Source organism: Diorhabda sublineata, chromosome 1, assembly GCF_026230105.1.
Source record: "Diorhabda sublineata isolate icDioSubl1.1 chromosome 1, icDioSubl1.1, whole genome shotgun sequence".
Taxonomy (NCBI): Eukaryota; Metazoa; Arthropoda; class Insecta; order Coleoptera; family Chrysomelidae; genus Diorhabda; species Diorhabda sublineata.
The window spans coordinates 33,151,376-33,175,730 of NC_079474.1; the positions used below are offsets into that span (position 1 = coordinate 33,151,376).

General features: G+C 30.3%; 5 protein-coding genes across 11 annotated transcripts in view; 3 read left to right on the forward strand and 2 right to left on the reverse strand.

Moving 5' to 3' along the window:
- Window positions 1-1,347: 1,347 nt before the first annotated feature.
- Window positions 1,348-4,057, forward strand: LOC130447954 (basic helix-loop-helix ARNT-like protein 1). Of its 3 annotated transcripts, none has more exons than XM_056785050.1 (4): window positions 1,348-1,531; window positions 2,641-2,807; window positions 2,864-2,987; window positions 3,770-4,057. In XM_056785050.1, exons 2-4 carry the CDS (start codon window positions 2,655-2,657, stop codon window positions 3,964-3,966), a joined length of 474 nt encoding a protein of 157 aa, XP_056641028.1. In that variant the 5' UTR covers window positions 1,348-1,531; window positions 2,641-2,654; the 3' UTR covers window positions 3,967-4,057. The 3 variants fall into 3 exon arrangements, with proteins under 3 accessions (XP_056641028.1, XP_056641014.1, XP_056641022.1); XM_056785036.1 differs by lacking the exon at window positions 1,348-1,531 and adding an exon at window positions 2,281-2,424; XM_056785044.1 differs by lacking the exon at window positions 1,348-1,531 and adding an exon at window positions 2,296-2,424 and having other exon boundaries at window positions 3,776-4,057.
- Window positions 4,058-4,136: 79 nt separating this feature from the next.
- Window positions 4,137-6,882, reverse strand: LOC130447938 (UPF0046 protein T07D4.2). Its single transcript, XM_056785000.1, has 4 exons — window positions 6,446-6,882; window positions 6,126-6,393; window positions 4,400-4,626; window positions 4,137-4,338 (listed from the first exon to the last, which is right to left on the reverse strand). Exons 1-4 carry the CDS (start codon window positions 6,729-6,731, stop codon window positions 4,211-4,213), a joined length of 909 nt encoding a protein of 302 aa, XP_056640978.1. The 5' UTR covers window positions 6,732-6,882; the 3' UTR covers window positions 4,137-4,210.
- Window positions 6,883-7,790: 908 nt separating this feature from the next.
- LOC130441796 (TATA box-binding protein-associated factor RNA polymerase I subunit B) lies at window positions 7,791-11,791 on the forward strand. 3 transcript variants are annotated; one of them, XM_056775593.1, is made up of 6 exons: window positions 7,791-8,283; window positions 8,769-8,883; window positions 8,943-9,534; window positions 10,028-10,567; window positions 10,623-11,043; window positions 11,505-11,791. In XM_056775593.1, exons 1-6 carry the CDS (start codon window positions 7,913-7,915, stop codon window positions 11,767-11,769), a joined length of 2,304 nt encoding a protein of 767 aa, XP_056631571.1. In that variant the 5' UTR covers window positions 7,791-7,912; the 3' UTR covers window positions 11,770-11,791. The 3 variants fall into 3 exon arrangements, with proteins under 3 accessions (XP_056631571.1, XP_056631577.1, XP_056631585.1); XM_056775599.1 differs by having other exon boundaries at window positions 7,829-8,283; window positions 10,289-10,567; XM_056775607.1 differs by lacking the exon at window positions 10,028-10,567 and having other exon boundaries at window positions 7,829-8,283.
- A 413-nt stretch (window positions 11,792-12,204) lies between these two features.
- On the forward strand, window positions 12,205-15,445 carry LOC130441816 (inositol monophosphatase 1). The gene is made up of 3 exons (XM_056775619.1): window positions 12,205-12,614; window positions 13,302-13,804; window positions 14,963-15,445. Exons 1-3 carry the CDS (start codon window positions 12,462-12,464, stop codon window positions 15,225-15,227), a joined length of 921 nt encoding a protein of 306 aa, XP_056631597.1. The 5' UTR covers window positions 12,205-12,461; the 3' UTR covers window positions 15,228-15,445.
- A 148-nt stretch (window positions 15,446-15,593) lies between these two features.
- Window positions 15,594-24,355, reverse strand: part of LOC130441776 (cortactin-binding protein 2) — a 128,522-nt gene continuing 119,760 nt past the window's right edge. For all 3 annotated transcript variants that reach the window (XM_056775572.1, XM_056775580.1, XM_056775565.1), the window contains 7 exons: window positions 21,564-21,876; window positions 21,287-21,498; window positions 19,432-19,852; window positions 18,881-19,381; window positions 17,264-17,485; window positions 16,237-16,436; window positions 15,594-16,053 (listed from right to left, as the gene is read on the reverse strand). In XM_056775572.1, the coding sequence (XP_056631550.1) occupies window positions 16,021-16,053; window positions 16,237-16,436; window positions 17,264-17,485; window positions 18,881-19,381; window positions 19,432-19,852; window positions 21,287-21,498; window positions 21,564-21,876 (1,902 nt within the window). In that variant the 3' untranslated portion in view covers window positions 15,594-16,020. The remainder of the gene's footprint in view (window positions 16,054-16,236; window positions 16,437-17,263; window positions 17,486-18,880; window positions 19,382-19,431; window positions 19,853-21,286; window positions 21,499-21,563; window positions 21,877-24,355) is intronic.

A 24,355-nucleotide genomic window follows, 5' to 3' on the forward strand; every position in this document is an offset into this window, starting at 1 on the left:
GATTTGTTCTTCATGAGATTTGGTCAATATACTCATTTTCCTAAGATTTATTTATATAAAATACAATAACCACTTATATATATAACAAAATATATTATACTGTTTTTAAACTAGGAGAAATAAGTTAAAGTCAACTTGGCAACCATGTACATTTCTCAGCAGTTTGACATCATATGATCGTAATATTTTATGTGAATTGTAAACATTGTTTACTTTGGTATTTTTTGTGCTAGTGGTTTATTGTTATTATTTTATTGAAATAAAAAAATATTTGAGAGTATTAATTTGCAAATGAATTTGATAGTATACCAAGTAGTAACTGTCTTTCTCAATCGCGTGTATCAGCTAAATTATTATTTAGTTTGTGGTTATGTCTAGTATTCTGCCATTCAAGAAAACAGCTGATACGTGAAAATGGCGGCCGTGGAGTAAACAATCAATTCTCTTGTTAGGTTTTCTTGTCTTTTTTTTCGGTAGTGAGAAATGTTTTATGGTGTTGAGAGGACTCTATAGATACTTTTTAAATATATTTAAGTGAAACTAATACAGCTGGAATTGAGTATTTTTTAATCAGTCCCAAGCAATATACAACATTTAGAACACTTGTGTCTATTTTGTGTTTAAATGACGGAAGTTTTTTGGACGTTCGTTCGTTTTTACTGTTCAAGTTTAAATGACGACCCAGTGGCAGCTGAAAGCTATAAGGACAAACTTATAACTTTAGTTTGAGTTTACTCTTTTTCACTGGATGAAAAGAGCTGTAGTCGTTTCTTACCAGTATCCAGACATTGTTGTAAAAGTACTTGGTATTTATTGCTGTGCTCTTAAGTTTAGAAGTAGAGTGATTTCATTTAAATAGAATGGAAAATCAAACTTACAATTAATAATTGGAACAACGTGTAGGTGCCTTCTGGATTTTCAACGGGCATTAAAAGCAGCTGTGACCGCTTTGATTCGATCATCCAGAAAATTTGAAATTGTGTGTTAAAACTCATTTTTCAGACTCTATTTACCCTTAAACTACGCTAAGTACAATACTCAGTAGTCGAAAAAAAAAAACTAACAAGAGGAAATTTCGCACATTCAAAGTATCAGCATTTCGCCATAAAACTTGAAATAATGCGGTTTAAAACCAACAAATAACTTCACAAAGCAAATTAATTTTCACACATAAACTTACGGTAAAAGCATTTGCTTACCTCACTGCGGACATTTTTAAATCGGTATCAGCTGTTCTTGTTAATTCCTTAGATTCTCCAATAATTGCTCTCAGTCCATAAAGATTATTAGTGATATTCAGTGATGTGATTAAAATTTTCAAAAATGCTTCTCCTAGGTTAAAAATAGACTAAATAGAAAGTATTTAGAATTTTTCATAAAATATAATGGAGAAAAATAAGATGTACTGCGGGATTTGACGTGGTATACATCTTAAAACATTTTGTTTTTGTTAGTACTGACTTTAGGACTGTAGAGAGCAGTGCCAGTCATACTGATAGGATACGAGAAAATATTGATTTTTTAACTCAACGTAAGTATTCTATACTAATTAACAATTAATTAATTCTTTGAGTAATTTAGTTTAGTTTTTTTACATTTTCTGTTTGTATAAATAATCTTAAAAACACTCTATGAAAGATAAACTGAATATTTGCATTAATTTTTTCACTAGTCACATTTACCATTAGCAAATTTGAAAATATATATTCAGAATGTTCAAAAATTTAATTTAATGTTTAGTAATAAATTCTATGAATGGTATTCGTTATTGCTGCAACAGGTCAATTCAATTTTGCCAGACTTTTCAACTTTATTTCACTATTTTTGTTTAAAACCAAGACGGAAGACCGAAATAACGAAATATTTGACAAAATATTCATTTTACCTAGCAAAAGAATTCATTTCAATGAAATTCAAATCATGAGAATATTTGCTAAGTTTATAGTTTTTCTTTTAAAATGATGCAAATTTACGTTCTTGTTTAAAATCCTTCAACTTGAAAGAAATGCAATTTTGGCAACAGTGGTTTGATTAAATAATTAACTAGTTGATTAATACACCAATGATGACAGATCCATTCAACGTTGCCACTCTTTTCAACTTTATTTGATCATTTTTTTCTTTAAAACGATGATGAGAGACCGACACAACGAAATACTTAACAAGAGTGAATAAATTTTATTTCACCCAACAAATTAATTAATTTGAATAAAATTTAAATCATGATAGTGTTTGCTAATTATATAAAAAATACTTCAATTCTGGCAACACTGGTTAGATTCATTTTATCTAATAGACAACCATAACGTGACGTAATGTACGTCATATTGTTATAGTTTATTTGTAAACAAAGTTTAATGTAATTTAAAAAGTGTTTTATCGGTTCACTGTTGTATAAGATGGTAATGTGTTTTGTGACAGAAGGTATTTCTAATTTCTATATATATAAACGATCGTCATCTCAGTTGAAACTTTGTTTGGGAAGTGATCCCTAACCTGTCCTAACAATGGCGGCGTGTAACGTCAACATTCCTGTAGTGTGTTTCTAATGAGTTTATACATATTTATATATGTTTTTTTTAATTATGTTTGTACTAACATAATAAAATATTGTATCTTCCATGTTCTTATCGTTTCTAGCGAACGGTAAAGACATGCATCTTCTAATAAATAATCACATAGAGGTCAGTAAAATAGGTAGACAAATCGCCGATCAAGTAATCGATTCGCAAAGAAGGGGAGATTCTTCTTGCAGCAACAGTCCGGTACCGGAATCCTCGTTTACTTTACCGATTTTAACCGGAGAGGTGACTAAATATTTTATTCTACAGTTTGTCCCTTCAATTTTAATACTACTTTGTAGGCACGTGTTTCACCAAGTCTTACGAGTGCAGAGGAGCAAAATCAAAATGCAATAGGAGATTTTTCGGATTCGAAATTTTATGATATAAGAAATTTGTCGGTATCTAGTGTAGCAAACGATCCAGGTATGAAAAAAAAATGTGATTTTTTATTCACTAGGTTTCTTCAATTTATTTTAACACCACATATTTAGTTTTTCGTATTTGAGGTTATTTTCGATTTTAGTCCAGTCATTTTAAATCCCAAATCTTTGAAATTCTTAGAGAGCTAAATTTCTGTATATACTTTTATTATAACGGTGTTACGAATATGTGATGAATCTATATTAATATAGTGCCAATTAAAAACGTTATAAAGGTCAAAAGGTCACAAAATCAGTTTTTCGCTAATATCTCGCAACCTATTTCTCGAAGGTCAATATAAAAATTGTTTGTTTTGAAATTATCTACAAAAAAAAGCTTTTTGTATTTTTCTTGAAAAACGTTGAGGCAGACTTGATCCAGCTAGGAGTTCGACGTTGGAGGCACCAAGCTTAGGACAGAAAGGATTGGTAGTCGATTGTTGAGAAGACCCTGGTTCTCAAAGGACCGTAGCGCCGGTTAAAGAAGAAGAAGATGGAAATAAACCAACAACGAATAGCCAGGATTGTGATGTATATAGATATATGAAGGAAAAAGGAAGATATAGGATTGACCAGATAGAGGATGAAATAAAAAATGAAAGTTAAATCTTATCTGGTTAAATATCCTTACATCCTTTGATTTTTGTCTTATCCATTTCATTTATTATTGGTTCTTACTATTTTTCTTTGATTTTCTCCTACATTTCACTACAATGTTATCGGTATTAATATTGAAATATTCCTTCTTAGTTCACACAATTTTAATAATGTGTAAGTACATGATAGTTTTAGGAGCAACAACAGATGAAGATATTATAGATATGATTGAAGATGACAATACTAGAACAGAGAGAGTAAATCCTTCGTCGTCTGTAGATGGTAACGACGAAGCAGCTATGGCTGTCATTATGAGCTTATTAGAAGCTGATGCCGGTTTAGGGGGACCTGTAGATTTCTCAGGATTACCATGGCCGTTACCTTGACCAGATTAAATTGTTTAGTAATTTTTTGGCCTCAAATTTCAAGTAATTCAAATGGTGGATTTGTGAACTAAATAAATATAATTGTTTTCAATTTCTTTTATTTATGAAAAAATATTCCCAATACTTTTTCCAAACTTTAGTTCTATTAGAGGCTGAGGATAAAAATACTATTTTGATATAATTCTCAAAATGTTTAAAACATTTATTATAAAATAAAGTACAAAAACCAATAAATTAATCAAAATTATTCTTTCTCAAAGCCTTTTTTGAGTGGCACATCAAAAACAATTGGCAAATTTTTGGGTATATAATTAATATCACATGTCGAAGCATTTATATAAATAATTTTCCCATCAGAAGTAACTCCATATCCTAAAAAATTGTTAAACAAAACCAGTGATTTTGTTACAAAAAGTTGTTATTTATAAATCACCTTCGTGAATATGTCCGAAAACATGATACTTAGGTTGAACCCTCTGTTGTACTGTATTTAATAATTCGACACACCCTGCTCTAATACCCGAACATACCAAATCACCGTGGCCTAAGGGAGGAGTGTGCGTTATTAAAATATCAACATCATCGGGGATGTTTTTCCATTTTGAAAGACACTCTTCTCCTCTCTTTAAGTTAAACGCCCAGTTCCCAAATTCCGGTTGCCTGTGAATATATCTGATACATTAAAACAACCATTTTTTTTTCAAATAAAAAATTACGGTAATTATACACTTTCACGGTCACCTGGTTTTTTGGATCTAGAGAATCGAAAAATGGATGGATTTTAATGATCTTGGTCTCAAAATGTTCCATTTTACGGCGGATTTATAAAAAAAATTAGTAGAAATAGCTGGAATGAAAATTTCTCATAGTTTTACTGTTTTATATCGTAAAAAAAACGGTTTTGCAAAATAATCCTTTACCTGATTATTATATTTTGTGCGAAACAAAAATTCGGCAATATACCCAAACATGTTCTCTTCTTTCGAGCCATATTTGGGTATATTTGTCCTCGCCGTTCTCCATGTCCTCTCTATGTTTTGCGTATGAGCGCCAGAATGTGTACCCACGAAATTTAACGAATGATTTACAGTCAAATGTTTAAATCCTGCAATATCAATAAGTAAATTAACATACATAAAGAGAGATATTTTTTCGTTTCGAATTCAAATAAAAAATTTTCTTGGTAGTAAAGCAATTTTGTTACTGAAACTTCAGACGAAAATAAGAATAAACAACTACCTTCATCATTCAAGCAGTCATAGGCTTTCCAGCAATCAGATATTATTGTGGTTCCTGGTTTAATTCTTCGTTTTATAACTTCTAATAGTACTTCTTTTGTCCTGTTCATTACTGGTTCCATAAAGAATGTTTTGGTTTCTCTCTCAATGCCTCCGAAAATCCATTTTCCTTCGATTACTCTTCCTTTATTGTATTTGCGACGACCAAACTTCGCTTCGTCAATTTCGACAACTTTTTTCCTACCAACAATTTTTGATGAACAGTTTTTAAATACCCAGAATTCACAAACTTCTCGAATAAATGAAGCCCAATCACAATAAGTTGTTGGAGATATTTTGAATTCATTCATTAAATATTGCTCATGAGGTGGGTTTAAAAGCAAATATTGAGAAATTATTGAGCAACTTTTCTCTAAACTCAATGATGAATCTTTAAACCACGAACCAGTACGAATAGATTGCTTGAAATTGCATTGTTGTACTTCAACTCGTTTATTAATAGTAACTTTTTCCTTCTTACCACATTGTCAAAATAGTGTTTTTGTATTCAAAGTCACATAATTTACCACAATTATTACAAAAAACCTCAGATTCTATCGCACCATGATGAATTGAAAACTCAATTGTTTGTTTTGTATCACTGAATATTGTAAGTGCTTCAAATGTATTCAATTCACAATTGTTGCAACTCATTGTCAATATATTTCAATTTATTATTAACAAAATCCCACAACTCACAATTATTCAAGTGTTAAATTTTAATTTTCGTATTTTTTTTTATAAATCCGCCGAAAAATGGGACATTTTGAGACCAAGATCATTAAAATCCATCCATTTTTCGATTTTCTAGAGCCAAAAAACCAGGTGACCGCGAAAGTGTATAATTACCAAAAATACTGTAAATAAATAAAATTACATTACCATGGTGAACCGTACAATTTAATCCCATAAAGTTCAACACCGCAGTCTTCTAAGTAAATACAATTTGTAAGATACTCTTGAATATTTTGAGTATTTACAGAATCAAGAATATCATCTTTAGTATTTCCATAATTTTTTATTTCATCTTTTTCCGTATGATTATGACGCTTTTCCCTATTATTTAACTTAAATTCGCTCTTAAATTTTTTATCAAAACTAAGTTCATGATTACCAGCTATCACTATTTTATATCTATGGGGTAAAGATCCTTAAAAATTAACTAATAATACAATTGCATTATAAAAAAATCTAATTATTACCTAACCATTCATTAAATTGTATAACTTCTTCTTTTTGTCCACACTTTGTAAAATCTCCAGCATGGATAAAAATATCACCATCTGGGATATCATATATAATGTTCCTAATAAGGGAATGTGTATCACTCATACAAACAAATCTAATTTTGTCGTTTTCAACCGGTTTCGTCGGTAATTTAACATTCAATTTAAGAAGTTTTTGTTGTTTTGAAATTACTTTCCATGCTGCTGTAGGGTCGTCAGTTAAAGGGTGAATACCAATATCTTTTTTAATTTTATCAGTCATTTTCTTTAGAGAGAGATTCTTTATAAACCATCCAGTCAAATACTCGGTTTAATTACATTTTAATTTAAAATATGTAATTACTCTTCTTAACACGATCGGGACGTCAGGAATTGTTAACCCCCCACTAACATATGAAGATGTTTGCATAATCATAGACAAAGTATAAACATAAAGGTGATTAATTTCCATAGACATAGTAATACAATGGTCGCATTCAGCGGACGTAGCGCTACCCACAGAACATACTCAGAGTATAAGCATATAATATATATAATAGCATATAGAGTATAAGATTATAAGCATGTTCTATGCTGCTACCTATCGGGAACATGTTGAACGTTCGCGTTAAGTGTTTTTTGTTTTCCGTGTCTTGTTAGTTTATGACAGGTATATTTTTAAATCACAGGCTATTTTAGTCGCTTTTATTGCTTTTTTTTCTAAGAAAGGGTACAACTTGACGTTTGATTACGGAACACGGTCGATTTAACAATTTCGCTACCGCTACCTAACAAATTAAAAGCGCTACAAACGTGTTGAATTTGTAGAGTATGTGTCACTGAATGATTCGCTAGGGTTGCACAACGGTTTCGTCCGCTGAATGTGACCTATGTCTATGTTAACTCCCGAAAAAACACTTCTTTGAAAGCGGTAGTAGGATGTTATAAATAACTTCGCGCCCATTTCGCCAATGAAATATTAATGGATCAGAGTTGATGACAACAATTCCCACAATACCGACGAAACAAGCCACTTTATTTCAAAATTCTAAACTTATTTAGTAGAAGTAAAGTAAATTTTGCCATAATGCAACTAAAAATTCCCGAGAATCCGTGTTGCATTGAATTTTACGCCTCTCTATGGATAATATTTATTTCAAACTGTATGTTTTCACCAAGGCTATTATTTATGCAGCACTCAAGTTTAGAAACGGAGAGAATTTTTTTCGTTTTTTCAATGTTTCTTTTATAATTGATGTGATATTAACAAACCAACTATTTAAATGTAAATGATCTGTGTTGACATTTAACATTACCACCAAAGTCAAATAGAGCTAACGTCAAAAATGGCCTATAAAAGAGTTTGTTTATAACGGAGTACACACGTGTTTCCGACATTCATTTAAACAAGATCAAGTTGAATATGCTATCGAGACATTCTTAAGGAACGAACTTGTGTTTATAATGGAGTGTGTTGTATGTGGTGGAACACAATTTACGAAAGAATCTGGATTTTATTTCTGTAACGAGTGCCAAACACAAAGTCAAGAAATTAAGGAACATGCTTTTCAAGAAGAGGATGCACGTATAAATGTGAAAACCACAAGAAAAGTTAAATCAGAAACTAGTAAGGATGAGGAAACAAAAAATGTAACAAGTTGGGAGTGTTACAATGTTATCATGTTGATGGTAACTGAAGAATTGGTTAATTTGGGTGTCGATAGATCTATTAAAAACGTTGTAAAATGCTTATGGATGCGTTATTTACAGAAATTGGAAGTATTAAATTTAGAAGTAGATGAAAAACCAAAATTTCCCCTGGTTCGTATGAAAAAGTAAGTATAATAAAGAAAATTTGAGATACTTTACTTCACTTTAAACAAGTTTTCCGTCTTTTAGAAACTTTGACAAACATGTTTTTTTTTTTATTTCTAATAAATCTTCTATATGTCTCGATCTTAAATCTGGTGTAACGATATGTAAAGAGGTTGGTCTGTGACTTGTTTAATCTGATCAGACCATCATTATAAACCTTATATATTCTCATTTCATCTTCTAGCTACTTGTCCAAATATTGCAACTTTCTTCATGTATAATGATGATAGGCTGGCAGTTATACTTAACTCTGCAAGTATTAACTGATTAAATCTCTTTGCAGTTCAGCGAATTCTAAACAATCTCTAGTAGCACCACATTTCAATGAATCAATATATTTGTGCTCCTCCAGATTATCTTTCTTATTATGTATGAGCATCATCCTTTTGGTCAAAGTTATCCTCTTTTAACTTGGAATAGTTTATTTTTATTTGCAACTATTTAGGGATCTCCATATAGTATATGGAATAAAGAAAAAAAGAAGAAGAAGAAGTTCTTCCTCATCCCAACAAACTGGTTTAACAGAGTCAACAACCAGAAGAGAAAGAACTAGGAAAAAGGTACCTGAATATGTTTAAAGTATATTTATCAAATTACCTGTGATTTTATATAATTTTAGAAAGCTTTAGCTGAAGCAGAATACAGAGAACATTCAATAAAATCAAAAACAGATGGTAGTTCTTTACAAAATGAAACTTTAACCAGCCTCAAAGATAATTCTGAAAAGTCTTCAGAATGTGAGGAAATTGTTTTTAACAAATATGTAGTAAAAGAACTGAGAAAATCATTATCGGAAGATCATTTAGAGGTTCACCAGAAAGATTTGGATATGAATCTCAAATGCCATCGTATAAATAAATTACTCTCCTCTGCACATAAAAGTAGCGTCCATAATTTATCTCCAAAGAAGATATATGGTATTCTATACCTTGCTCTACTTATCAACAAGGACCCCATGCAATTGGGCGATTTGTTGAGATATTTGAGAGAAGGTCATTTGAGCTTGAATAGTTACGCTTCTCTCTTTCCTGAGGATTATTCTAATAAAAATTTAAACATAAAAGACAATCCTGTAACTCATTTATATAATAGCGAAATATTCAGGCAAACTGCCGGAAGGTTAGCGAAATTTTTAAATGTTCAGAAATATATATGTGTTCCTGATTTGGTTGCTTTGAGTCGAAGATATTGTCAAGAAATGAATCTACCAGGTAAGTTAATGAATTGTGTGGATAAATGAGATATTTCAATTGATATAAAAGATTAAAGACTTGTTTGGGAGTTGGAATTTTTAACTGTTCTTCACAAATTTAATTATTATTTTTATATTTTCCAAAATCTCAGCAAATAAATGTTGTTAGTTCAAGTGTTCAAATGTTTTTCAAAAATCAAAGTGATTAGCTTCCTCCACACTGTTTCCAGTTGCTGTGTCTTCCAGGATTAGTATAAGAGTTCTTGCTAGAAAGGGAAGGGTGGTAAAGGTCCTAAAGAATCTTTTTTTTAACTGGATTGGTTCCAGATAGGGTTGAGGATGGTGTTTCATAGAAGTTTTCGTAGCAAAGATGCATTTTGTTCTTAAAATTTTTAATTATAAATGGTGCATGAAATTTCATTAGTAATTATAAGATAAAAAAGTGTCTTCAACCTATGGAAGGAGTAAAATTATTTGGTTTGGACATTTTCCAAACATAAACTTGTTTTTAGTTGAAATATCAGTGGCAGTAGAAAATATAATAGCTGAAAATCCACCAAAATTCAAACCACATAAAAATATTATTCCGAATTACGAAGGAAGAGTCATGTCTATTATAATATTCATTTTAAAACTTCTGTATGGATTGGATGGAATATCAGAAATAAGTTTGTCAAATTACGCAAAAGCTGCCAACAGAAAATGGAAACATTTGAAAATGTTTGATATAATGGAATGGTTGGAATTCATAAATTACAGAAAATTGATTTTAGCCGAGAGACATTTCCCTTCCTTTATAAAAGAAAACGAAGGGGGAATGGATGGTGATTTATATGTGCAGTACAGGAAAAGTCACAATATAAATATAGCAGAAAATAGGAAGTTAGTTGTAGATATGAAGGGCTACAAAGATTTATTAACTACTATAGAAAGGTTAGATTATAATTCCATCCCTCACATACACTTTCCATCTAGTTTATATCCTTTAACAACACACACCGAAGTTATTGTTAGGTTATTAAGAGGAACAGAAGGTGGTGAAATTGATAATTGTAAGTTTTATTCATTGAAAAAAATTTTTTTTATTAATTTTCATTGAATTTTCAGCTATTTTAGAGAAGAATTTTCAAGACTGCAGTCTTGATTTCTTGCTAAGACCGTTACCTTACTTAGAAAAATTAAATAAAGATATACAATATAAAAATGGTGGTATGAATGATAAATGGGTATTAAAAAAGTTTGAAACTAGGCACGTAGCTATAAAATCATTCATAGGCACTCCAGTAGAACTTGTTCTTACAGAAATCGTTCCGAAACTAACCAAGAAGAAAAATGAAATCGCGGAAGATACTCCAGAGGATGTAATTGCAGAAATTGCACAAGAAGAATATAATAGCTATAACTATTATAAATTCCAAAAAAATTTTCTTCGGTTGAAGGAACTCAACATGGAAGAAATTTTGAATTTGGAGACAGAAAGTGATGATATAAAATCTGATTACAAAGTGCATTGTTTCCCGTATGAAAGGTAAGGATATTGTTCAATTATAACACTTTAAAACTCATTCTATTCGTCTTGATGTAATTTTATATTTACTTCAAGACAAATATCTAACTAACTTCCAAAAATCTGCTCAATTAGATGGTGATATCCTGTACCAGTCATTTGTAATTGTTTTTACTGGGATCCTAATACTTTTTTGGGTTATAATGGTCCCTTTGGTAATGATTCAGTCCATGGCAGTTCTTCCCTTTGTTTTTCCTCTAAAAATCCTTTTATTTAGAAAAGATATCACACTCTATGTATTATATCCACTAAATCCATTCCATTAGAGGGTAATATTGATTTGTAGATTGTTTTTACTGGTATCTAAATGTTATTCGCGGTAATAATCAAGCCCGGGAAACTTTTTCCCTTTCAGTTTCTTCTAAAAATCGTTCTATATAGAGGAAATATCACACTCTATGTATTTTGTGTTTATGTTGTAGGTATTGGTTGAATATCAATATAGCAGTTGAATTTTTGAATAACAACGATTTTGATGCTCATTTCAATAATTATAATTCAAATTTTAAACTTATTTTTCAACAATGTGCCAAATTAATAGATCAAGCAATCAGAGTTTTATATCTCGAATACCAAACTACAGAATTGTATTTAGTTTATAATGGAAAAAATTATAAGGATTTTAAAAGAAGGAAAAAGTCGAATAATTTGAGAATACCTAGAAATCAGTACTTCAATTATTGGTAGTTGAAATAAAAAATTACCACTATTTGTTTTTCTTTATTTTGCTTTATTACCCTTTGTTTTAAGTACAAATAATTGTAGAAAGTCAATTTTGCAATTATTAGTAGTTAATTACTACGTGATAACCTCTTATGAAAATGACATTTAGAATACAAATAATAGTTGCGTTCGGTAAAGCTGTTCGTGGAACAGAGCGATATATGTATCCCGTGATCATAGGTTGTACAGATTGATCGTGTTAATCGCCGAACAGTAAAAGTAAAACAACTTAACCTAAATAATTCGAGTTAGGTCTGTTTTTAATAGCTGCACTGGAACTGTACTGAGGTAGTCCAGTATATATATATATATATATATATATATATATATATATATATATATAGCTTTTTTGTCTACGAGTGAGATCGAAATAAATTGGATTGCAGAACAATACCCATCAGTCATCAGTTGTAGTACAAGACGAATGTAGTAAATGCATTAAGCCTGTTCTACATTTGACGTATTGAAGTCAAACTTTGTTTAATCCTTTTTTGATTTTATTTTATGTAGTTATTAATGGCAGGTGAAGAGTTATATTTATTATCACAATACTTCTAAATCTAAAAATATCTAGAAACCTTGAAATTTGTCGATCGTTGTAATACGTACCTTACCGAATCAATAAGTGCGTCATTATCATTTCCAGTATAAATTAGATGTTGAGAGCATCAATATCCATTTCTGCAGTTTGTATTAAAGAATTTAGATATATAAGTTTTGTTAGCATCAATTTGATCCGTAAAATGACCGAGATAAATACAGATACATTTTATGAGGCTATTTTGAAACTGACGAAAGAAGCGGGAAAGGTAAGAATTAACTATTTTATTTAATACAGAATGTATATCGAACAAATTAACTATTAAAACATTTATATTAAAAATCAAGGTTTAGGTTAGTATTTATATTTGATTATTAATTAATGGATAGTCTAAATTCTATCATTTCATTTTATAATTGATTGAATATAAACAAAAACTAATTAAACAATTCGATTTGATGTATTGAAATAGAATATGTGTATAATACATTTCTAATTGAGTAAATAATATTATTGTAGATCTATATTATGCAAAACATGAAATAATAAACTTTACTATTGAATAGGAATAAATATTTCAATTTTTGTGTTATTATATAATAATTTTAAATGTATTGAATAGTTTGTAAATCTTGAATATTATTGGGTAATTTTAAAGCATGTATAAACATTTTTAATACAGGAAACAATAAGATTAAACAAGATAAAGAAATAACAAACAGTTTGTTTGCTTTATATATATATATATATATATATATATATATATATATATATATATATATATATATATATATATTTTAAATAATATTACTATTTAATCAAGTATTTATTTGAATAAAAGACTGAAACTGAAATTCTCAAGTTTGGATTAATTTACGACATTTCTTTTATTATTATTTTAATAAATCTGTCATCATTATCTATTTCATGCTAAAAATGGAAACAACTGTTTTAGCTAATAACAGATAATATTAACAATAGAAACAAACTAACAGAAGTAAAAGCATCCGACATAGATTTAGTAACAGAAACAGATAAAGCTGTCGAAAAATTATTAATGGACGGTTTATCAAAACAATTCAAAGATCACAAGTTCATTGGAGAAGAAACTGTTAGCGCAGGTGGAAATTTGCATCTAACAGATGCTCCAACTTGGATAATTGATCCTATTGATGGTACCTTGAATTTCATACATTCCTTTCCTCATTCTTGTGTATCTGTAGCACTATTTATTGGAAAAAAACCAGAGATTGGTATTATTTATAATCCAATGATGAATCAACTATTCACTGCCAGGAGAGGCAAAGGAGCTTTTTTGAACGGGAATCAGATACATGTTTCCAATAAGAAAGCTTTAAATGAAGCATTGATAATGCTAGAAGGAGGTACCAGCCGGGATACGGAAAAAATGAAGACTGTGTATCAAAACCAACAGAAGCTAATGCCAAAAGTTCAAGGGTATAAGATATTTTTATATATACTAATATATAATACACTCGTGAGCAAAAAATAGACTTAGGTGAAACCCCTGAAATCGCATGTTTATTATAATAGTGCTGATTAGGGCTGATTTAGCCATGAAACGTCAATCGATATACATTTTCGTTAACAAAAAATGAGAATTTAACTTGAAAATGATCAAAACAAGTAATAAAGCTGCTCAAGCGGTCACCCTATTGAGATATGGCAAGAGTCATCTAAAAGAAAAAGGTAAACATCCAAAAGAGATGACTGATTTATTGTCAGCATAATGCTGAGAAATCGAGTCCTTACTGGTATTTAAGTCCAACAAGAGTTCAGAGAAACGTGAGGAGTAGCTGGACAGTCAGAAGAAGACTTAAAGCAACTAACCTTGAGCCAAAAAGTCAGCTACTAGCCTCAAATTAACCCCAGTCTATTGAGCAGTTCGTCTACGATTGGCTTTGAGATGCTAAAATCAGAAATAGAATGGTAACTAGAATTTTGAATGCGAGCGTGTGACTTGAGTCGATTTTTTGCTCACAGTTGTATATTCAACATTTTTATTTTATTAACACAAAATTCTTATATTTTGTACTTTTTCTTTGGAATCTGTATGTTCATATTGATTTGGGGATTTTCCTAGTATATACTAAAAAACCGTTCATTTAATTAAGGTATTAATAAAGTGTTGTTAGGGTTACTTTGTTTGATTTCCCCTATTAAAAGCGCTGATAAAGAGTGCAGTGACTCACCGATGGTTGGGGCGAGCGACCAAGTGTCAATGCTGATATATTATAAATAATTTTGAGCCTAAGTACTAATTTTATTTTTATTAAGCTCTGAAGAGCCAAAACAACACTATTTAAAGACCACTGGAGGTTTTATTGATTTATATCCTAAACCCACCCCAGAGTTAAATTCTAGGCACGCCACTGGTAGAGGCTTTTTATATATTAGGTATGAAATAATTTCTAAAATCACACAAAGATTTTGAATGGAATTTAGTTGCCCCAACCCTCCGCATTTTTCCATGAGCATAAAACAAATTTCAAAAGCTATACTTCAAAACAAGATTTAAAAATAAACGGGGAATTTGGAATAATAAATTGTAAATGTTGATTATTTTACTTTACGAGTTACTAATATCATTTGTAGATTAAGAGCATTGGGCTCTGCGGCTTTAAATATGGCGATGGTAGCCCTAGGAGCAGCCGATGCATATTTCGAATTTGGTATACACATATGGGACATTGCTGCGGGTGAATTAATCATCAAAGAAGCAGGTGGTGTAGTTATAGATCCATCGGGTGGTGATTTGAAGAGGTTTTCTAGAAGAGTATTAGCTGCGAGTTCGCCCGAACTCGCAGAGAAGTTGTCTCAAGAGTTGGTGCAGTTTTATCCCACTCCGGATGATAGTTAAATCAATTTTAATATGTACGAGTGAAATTTATCCAGTCAAACAAATATAGCTTTTCTTTTCAGAACATTTTATTGTGTCCCATCATATTTTCAGAGTATTTCAAAGACTGGATGGATGGGTTAATGAAATTCCAGTTGTTTATGTCAATAAATTTATTTTTGTAAATAATATTTTCATATTTATATATTTACAATCTCAAATATATATTATGAAATTAACGATTAGTTTTTTTTAAAGCAATGTTTGTTAAAAATAATTATATAAACAATTATATATATATATATATATATATATATATATATATATATATATATATATATATATATATATATATATATATATATATATATATATATATATAAAAGATGGTACCTTTTAACTGATCAATATATGAATATAATATATTGAGTAAAGGTGATATATTTTTTTCAAGTTAGTTATTGAAATAGTGCCACAAAAACGTCAAATTTCGATTTAATCCTTTGTAATACAATTACGTTTTCCAGTAATAGATACAGGATGTTTTTATGTTTAAAATTTCATTTTCGAAAACTGGTCCTTTGAGCCGGTTTTTATCCGGCTCGAAGGACCAGTTAGTGTAGTGGTAGTAAACATTATTTTTCGTGACACTTGTGTTATGGATCAAATCTAGCTCTACTATAAGAGAGATATATGAAAAATAGTGTATTAAAATGCGTGAACAATGATCAAAATGATTCCTTCTCCACTATGCTATGTACAAGTAAAAATAAAAAAAATCGTTTTTCTTTATAGAGGACTGATAAGGTTATCACTAATCTTCGTTTTTTGATACCCTTGGATACAACTGAAAAAAATAGAAATATGAAATTTTGTCAGCCATTTCACTAAAAGCAGTTAATGATATAAAGTTAAATTAATGAATCTGACAATGAATTTAGATTAATTGGACCACAATAAAATGAAAATGAGGAATAAATTTTTTTGATATCTCGTTTCGTTTTCGAGATATCGAAAATAAATTACTTACGCCAAGTAAGTTTCTCGGAATGTATCCTTCCTTGTCTTCTAATGATGACCACCACCATTCTCTCTCGTTTTCATCTCCTTTTCTCAAGACCGTTATTTGTTCTCCTTCTTTAAAACTCAATTCGTCGGGTTGTTGAGCGGTGTAATCGAATACAGCGTAAACTACACCACCTGACAATATACCTAATTTTTCTTGAACACCTGAAAAACGATTTTTTTTGTTACTAAAATTTACAACGACTAAAATTTATTATCGGAGTAAAATATACACTGAAAAACTTCCTTAAAACTAAATTACTCTGTAAACACATAAAAAAATGCTTAATGACACTTGTTAATTAGGTTAGTTACTTATATATATATGTCTATAATCAGTTTTTTATGAAAACTAAAGAAAGCTAAGTACTCTTTTGGTACTGCCGTTTTAGCATCAAAATATTCGTATACAGTTTATTTCAAAACATCTGTTACTATTTGGTCACCCCTCGTAACAAAGTTTTGACTAGTTTAAGTGATTTCAAAAAGGCAGCGTTGGTTTGAAATACCAAAGTAAGTAGTTGTCATTTATTGATAATTCGTTGGCTTCATTAAAAACTACAAAAATTTAAAAGTATTTCGTTAGATTTCCAAAGATATTGATATATCAACATAAAATAAATATTGATAGTAAGTTTGAAATTGAGAAGCAAGTTTTAGTTCGAGTTTGTTCTATTATAAAATACTTTAAGTGTGTTTTTACTTATTAAAAGTAATAAATTGACTGTGTTCCATTGTGTTTTTGAAAATTTAAGTAAAGTGAAGTTAGGAAATGCTTAATTCAAGTTGAATGAAAGAAAACACTCAAAATGACTCAAAATTTGATAGTTTTACATACAGGGTGAAAACAATAATTAATATCGTCAGCACTTACACGTTTATAAGCAATTTGTTTTGGTGGTTTATAATTTATAATTATAGTTAGATAGAACTAGTGAAGTACACAAAATACATTTATTTATAAATACTTATTTTATAAAATAAAAACTTACTGTATAAATATTCGGAGCACCCATCGAAACCTTCTTCATCTTCCTCACATTTTTCGGCTGCTGTTTCATGGTCACTGAGCGTCGTTGCGAAAATACAAGCTCCGTGTTCAACCAAAAATTTTACCATAGTCAAATTGTTGCAGCTGGCTGCGCAGTGCAACGGCGTCCAACCGTCACTATCTTGAGCATTAACATCACATCCAAATTCAACCAAAAATTTTACTGAAAAATATAAGGAATGAAATAAAAAATTTGATTGATTGATTTATGAATATTTGCTAGTTTCGTTTCTTTTCTACATAGTTATAGTTTTTCATTTTCTCTCATCTCTATTCTTTTAACTAAGTACCCGAAGTAGCGTTCGTGCCAGCCGACGACATCGCGACGAATCCAATTCAAGAGCGAGAAAAGCGCACGAGAATGAGTTGCTTATTGAGCATTGATGTTTTAAAATATTTTGTAAATTCCAAATACTTATATATGTGATTTTAATATTATTTTATTTCGTTACGTTTATATTTCATAGTTCTTTTGTTTTAAACTTCATATCATTAACGTTTTTTTGTGACCTACAGACTGTTTTATTCTAAATAATACCATACACAACATGAACTAATTTAGTACCTTATAAATATAAAATTGTTTCAAGTTCTGGAATTAGATTAGACATAAGAGGAAAATAATTTCTAAATAACGTGAGACAAGTGAACATTGATGTATTGATTTGAATTTTGTTTTGCCTTTTCACTTCGTTTTTAATAAAATAATTTACCATATTTTTGATCACACCTCGTATGTTGGTTGTTAAATTTGGAAAAAGTACTTTTTTTGAATCACGTATAATATAAATATAATATAAATTTTTTGAGATAATTTCAGTCTTGTAAATTCTAGTTAACCTCAAAAATGTATTGTTTAATCTGTATATCAAATTAAGTACCCTTACTTGCTATAAAATGTTTTGAACAAATTTGACCATATTTTAGGAAACGTTTATTTTAAAACAAAACTCTAATCCGAACATTTCTCATGATTTTCGCCACTGCATTCAAATGTTCTCCTCTGTTGATCAAAACGACAGGAAATCAGAAAAACGACAAGCTATCTCGCATAGCACTCGATGACCAACATTCACAATGACAATGAGGCATTTATGCATAAATTTGTCAAAAATTAAGGATTAAAAAATCAAAAAGTTCTCAAAGTTTACAAATGCAACAAATATTCCAATAAGATTGTATGCCATCCAGAAAAGATGGCCGAACTGTCAATAACGTCAAATTCACAAAATTGTTCTGTGGTTGAATTAATACTAAACCATAGATTTAATATTAAATATAGAGTAAGTATCATTTAAGTGTACTTGTTCTATTGAAAGATGGAAAAGCAGTATCAATTTATCACTGTCTATATCTTTTTACTTGCTGTTGAAATTCTACCGTTTCCACTATTCAATCAAATCAGAATAAAGTAGAGATATATAGAGTGGTATAACGATGTTCTTTCTCTTTTTATCAGCAGCTCATTTGAGCATCTCCCATACCTCACTTTCTCTATATTTATTATTAGTTTTTTGTATTTAAATCAGGATTATGTAGTTCATCTATTGTTGCTTACCTATTTCTAGATGTCCAGCGCAGATGGCGTTGTGCAGCGCTGTTATTCCTTCGTCATTAGCAGCACTAGGGTTGGTTACTTGTGTGGCCGTTTTCTTAACTAATTCTAATTCTCCTTCTAAACTAGCGTCTAATAATAAAGCCAAAGGATCGAAGCTCACCCTTCTCGATAGGTTAGTTTTACCGGTCTGTTTCAAATTACCCTTCTTACATCTCCTTATAACGTTATCGTATCCTTTTTCTTCTTGATCGGCTTCATCTGACATCGACGACTTGTCAGTTTCGTCTTTATCTTCTGTTGCGGGTTTATCGATAATTTGAAGTTCGGCTAGGTTTGTTTTTAGAGGTAGCGATTCGGTTCGTCTGTTTAGGCCGTTTTGGGAGGAACTTAAAGTTCGTAATTTAGGTTGTTCGGCGAAAGGTTGTTTTTTAATCGTCAAAGGTTTCGCTTTTATTATCATTTCAGCTCTTGTTATTGTATGGGAATGAATTGGAGTTGAAACTGGAAAACAAATTTTAGTACAAACAAATTTTATTTTTATGAAATCTTACCTTGTTTTTGAGTATTGCTATCCAGTTTTTTGCCCAAATTCTTCTCTTCGTTAACGTCGATAGTAGGTATAACCGGTAATGGTACTCCAACTCCATTTTCTTCGTTTAATAATTGAGTTTGTCTAGGAGGTGGCTTTATCGCCGGTTTAGGTGGCAACGCTGGTTTAGGGGTTTTATTTGCAGCTTCCGGAGTACTATTTAAAGGAGTACTACTAGATTGTGGAGGTGATAGTACTAAAGAATTGGAAGATTGGATCAAGTTATTGCTTGTATTCAAACAATTAGTGGTGGTGGTAGCAGTACTACTTCCTGATATGGTTTGTGGTTCCACCGGTTGTACTTTTATAGAATTTGTTTGATAAAAGTTTGATATGATATTAGTGTGGTGCACTGATGTAGGTGCAACACTACTGATTGGTTTCTGAAAACAAATCAAATTAATAAATAATACTACGAAAAAAAAGCAATTTAATCAATTCACAAATATGTTATGGGGTTATGAAAACTTAAAAATTGAAAAAAAAAACATAGTTTCAAATTGCTGCTTATGGTAGTTGTAAATTACCAAATATTTTAGAAGACCAAGACTCTTCGGATATCCAACTAACTCTACCTTTAACTTATTAACAACAACAGATCTATAGCTGAGGTTTTCATGTTGCTGGAAAATTAAATTACCACTTTTCTTTATACAGAACGTCATATTAAAACTATAACCGAACAATTTTCATTATAAAAGCTCAAAACATATTGGTTAGTTAATATATTGTATAGAAACTGTTACCAATGCCTATTCTTATTGTCTAAAAAAATCACATAAGTTAAAATATGGTGAGTAGAGGGTTCAAATTTGAGGTAGGTAGGTGAGAAAAAATTTGTTACGGGGTTTATCAAAGAAGATGTGGGGGTGGATATATAAAATTTGGAACAAACAAATGATTCAGTTTTATATGGTAACCAAATTCCTCTAAATTTATCTTATTAACAAAGATGAATGTTTAGTTGAGATTTTCGTATTGCTTGGAAACTAAATTCCCAATTTTTTTGTACATAACGTCCCATTAAAATTATAACCGAATAAATTTCAAAATGGAAAGCACAAAGATTATTATTAAAATAGTTTCTATTACATTTCGGAGGGCATTTTAATCATTAATTGGAGGCTTACACGTGATGACATCATCCAAAAAAACCAGGGGAATCATTTACATGAAAAGTAAAAATATTAATACCAATACAGTAAAAAATCACACAGTGTAAAATATGGTAGATAGAGGGTTTATATTTGAGATAGGTATTCCCAAAGGATAGGTGTACGTGGAAAAAAATACTACGGGGGTTAGTAAAGAAGATGTGGATATATAAAAAATTAAAACAATGAATAATTTATAGTATTCAAATGATTGAAAATGAATCCTGAAGATGATGTCATTGATAAAAATAACTTTCAACATGATAATAACCAAATATTAAGAATTAATTTTAGTGATATAAGGGATAATATTGTCCAAAGGTCATTTATAGTGAAAATAAATATGTGACTTATATCAATGCACTAAAAATATCACACAGGGCAAAATATGGTAGATAGAGGGTTCATATTTGATATAGGCATTCCTGAGGGATATATGTAAGTGAAAAAAATTGATACGAAGGTTAGTTAAAAAGATGTGGATATATAAAAAATTGAAACTAATAATAAAAATATATTTTGATTTGAAAACCAATTAAAATAAACAAATTTATTCAAATTTATGATACGGTATGTTGAGTGATGATTCTTAACATTAAAATTATCAACTCATGTTCGATTGAATTAAAATAAACGTACGGAAAAATTAATAAATTAACTTACTTGATATGTGGGAGTAATAGAATTCAAGTTTGTTGAAATTGGGGTTATTTCTCGTTCTCTAGTGTCTTTATGAATCAATTCTTCGTTGCTGTTAATAATAATATCTTTGTTATTATCACTATTTGTTTTCGTTGGTAAATCATGTTGATTCAGTGCCGTAGCAATGTTTCTGTTGACCATATACAATGGAGCACTGTGCACTGTCATGTGACCTAAAGCGAAATGAAAAAAACGAGATTCATCATTTTGAATAGGATATTTTTATAATGATTATCACCTGTATGCATAATGACGTTCTCGTTGGCGTTTCCCTTAGGTTCTTCGTTATTATTTATAATTTCATCTTTGTTGATTTTATTCATGTTGTTTAACAGGTTAACGGTGAATTTCGTATTATATGGCAGCGTTTGGTATTTGGGGTCAGTTTTAGAAGCGGAAAAATCTTTTAGTATTTCGTTATCCTCGTTCTTCGGAGGATACGAATTTGTTAATTTATTTCCTACGTCTTGAAGCTCACAGCTCGGCTTTGGAGAAACTTGATCTTTCTTCATATAATACACAGGTTGATATAAATCGTAAGTGTTTTGCAACTGAAAAAAAAAAATTATCTTATCGTAATACGTGAGGTTTTTTTGTTATATTAATAAAAACTAATACAAAACAGCTTTATTTGATAGTTATTTTAAGGTTATGTATCAAATATACTTTGTACAAGGGATATTCATCGTTATACGTCGATAAAGTAGACATCTACGGAATAATTTGGCGCCAAATCCACATGACTTCCTCTTTAGACATCTTCAATAAGTTGCCTAAACTTTTAGCTGTCAAATCATCAAGAATATCCATCTAAAGAGATAGTAGCTTTCTTATTATCTCTGTGAGGTGAAAAAGAAGTTTTTATGGAGAGGAAGATTTGTTGGAAGATATAGGAGTAGCGCTGCTTCAGACTGAGTAAAGAAAAACATGGACGACAAAACAAGGCTTAAAGAAGAAGATCAGAAACGGTAATTCGGTAATTTCGTTTTATGTGATTAATGGTGTTGCATATAATGAGAATTTAAGATATTTAGAAAGTGGTGAGGGTCTCCATTATGCATGAACAACGAACGTTCAGAGGAATATCACGTAACATGGATGAGAAACTTCTATTTGACTAGTCTGCACACATCAGAACGTCGTCTTGGTTCATTACCAACTCCGATTGATATTAACGCTTCTATTATTTGATTTTCAATGGTGGGTGAAATAGGGGATGTGAGGTATGTTATACTTTAAGATTGGGCAGTGGTATTAACTAGGTGGTGGATTCCTAAACACCATTAATGGAGTAGAAAGGATCATTTAACGAGAAAAATATAGATTCACATATAAAATTCGAATTGTTTAATGGTAGAAAATGAATTTATGGGAATTTTGGACCTCACTGGTTCCTCAAACGAGGTCTATTGATTTATAATTTTCGATACGAGTGATATAACAGGAAAATTGTACGTATTGGAAATTCCCTAAATTGAAATCCATAGTTCAAAACAAGGCAGGGTGTATAATTGAATTTATACGTTCAACAGATTTCAATTAACAAAAAATGTGCGTTACGATTAATTTTACAGTAATTCATTGAATGGTATATTGAAAGTTATAAAATATGTAAATATCATTTGTCTCTATTATAGATATAATAATTGATAAGCCTACTTATTTATTCAATTATTTACTAGTTTAAGTTTTTTGTTTCCTGTTTTCATACGTAGTTCAGATATTAATAAAAAATAGTCATTATTCTTCGATATATTCTCCAACAAATAGTTAAAAAACAATAGAAAGACTAATTTAATTAGTGGTAAAACTTTTAACCCTCCCCCCTCACATTTTGATGATATATTTTCTCTCCATTAACGTGTGACGTTACTATGGATGACCCCAAATGAGTGTCTGTGCTGCAATGGGTCTGAAAATTTTGTCGGGTTTATATTTTCTATGATTGGGCACGCCGTATAATAAATTTTCCAATTTACTTTACGTTTCTAGGACACATAATAGCGTTGATATAAATTTTTGAAAATAGAATATTTTTATTTGACTCATTTCTTCTTGCAACGCGTCAATCGCTTGCTTACGTCACCAGCGCCGATCGAATTTCGCCCGCCAAGCTACAGCAGCATCTATATCACGTTGTTTTATTATATTGATGAACAAGTTTATTTTGCATTTTTTTAGAAAATATACTCACCAACATTTTAAAAAAAATATGATATTTTTACGTGAGAGTTTTCGTTTGAAAATTAAGGCGATTTTTCGATATTGAGTAAAAATAAGGTGGAAACTGTGTTCGGGACATGAAAAGGTGATGTTTTCATGAAGTTTTGTGAAAAAATAAAAATTTCAGTGTGTTCGGGACATGAAAAGGTGATGTTTTCATGAAGATTTGTGAAAAAATAAAAATTTCAGTGTGTTCGGGACATGAAAAGGTGATGTTTTCATGAAGTTTCGTGAAAAAATAAACTACAGTGTGTTCGGGACGTGAAAAGGCGACGTTTTCATGAAGTTTCGTGAAAAAATAAACTACAGTGTGTTCGGGACATGAAAAGTTGATGTTTTCATAAAGTTTCGTGAAAAAATAAACTATAGTGTCTTCAGGACGTGAAAAGGTGACGTTTTCATGAAGTTTCGTGAAAAAATAAACTACAGTGTGTTCGGGACATGAAAAGTTGATGTTTTCATAAAGTTTCGTGAAAAAATAAACTATAGTGTCTTCAGGACGTGAAAAGGTGATGTTTTCATGAAGTTTCGTGAAAAAATAAACTATAGTGTCTTCAGGACGTGAAAAGGTGACGTTTTCATGAAGTTTCGTGAAAAAATAAACTACAGTGTGTTCGGGACATGAAAAGTTGATGTTTTCATAAAGTTTCGTGAAAAAATAAACTATAGTGTCTTCAGGACGTGAAAAGGTGATGTTTTCATGAAGTTTCGTGAAAAAATAAACTATAGTGTCTTCAGGACGTGAAAAGGTGACGTTTTCATGAAGTTTCGTGAAAAAATAAACTATAGTGTCTTCAGGACGTGAAA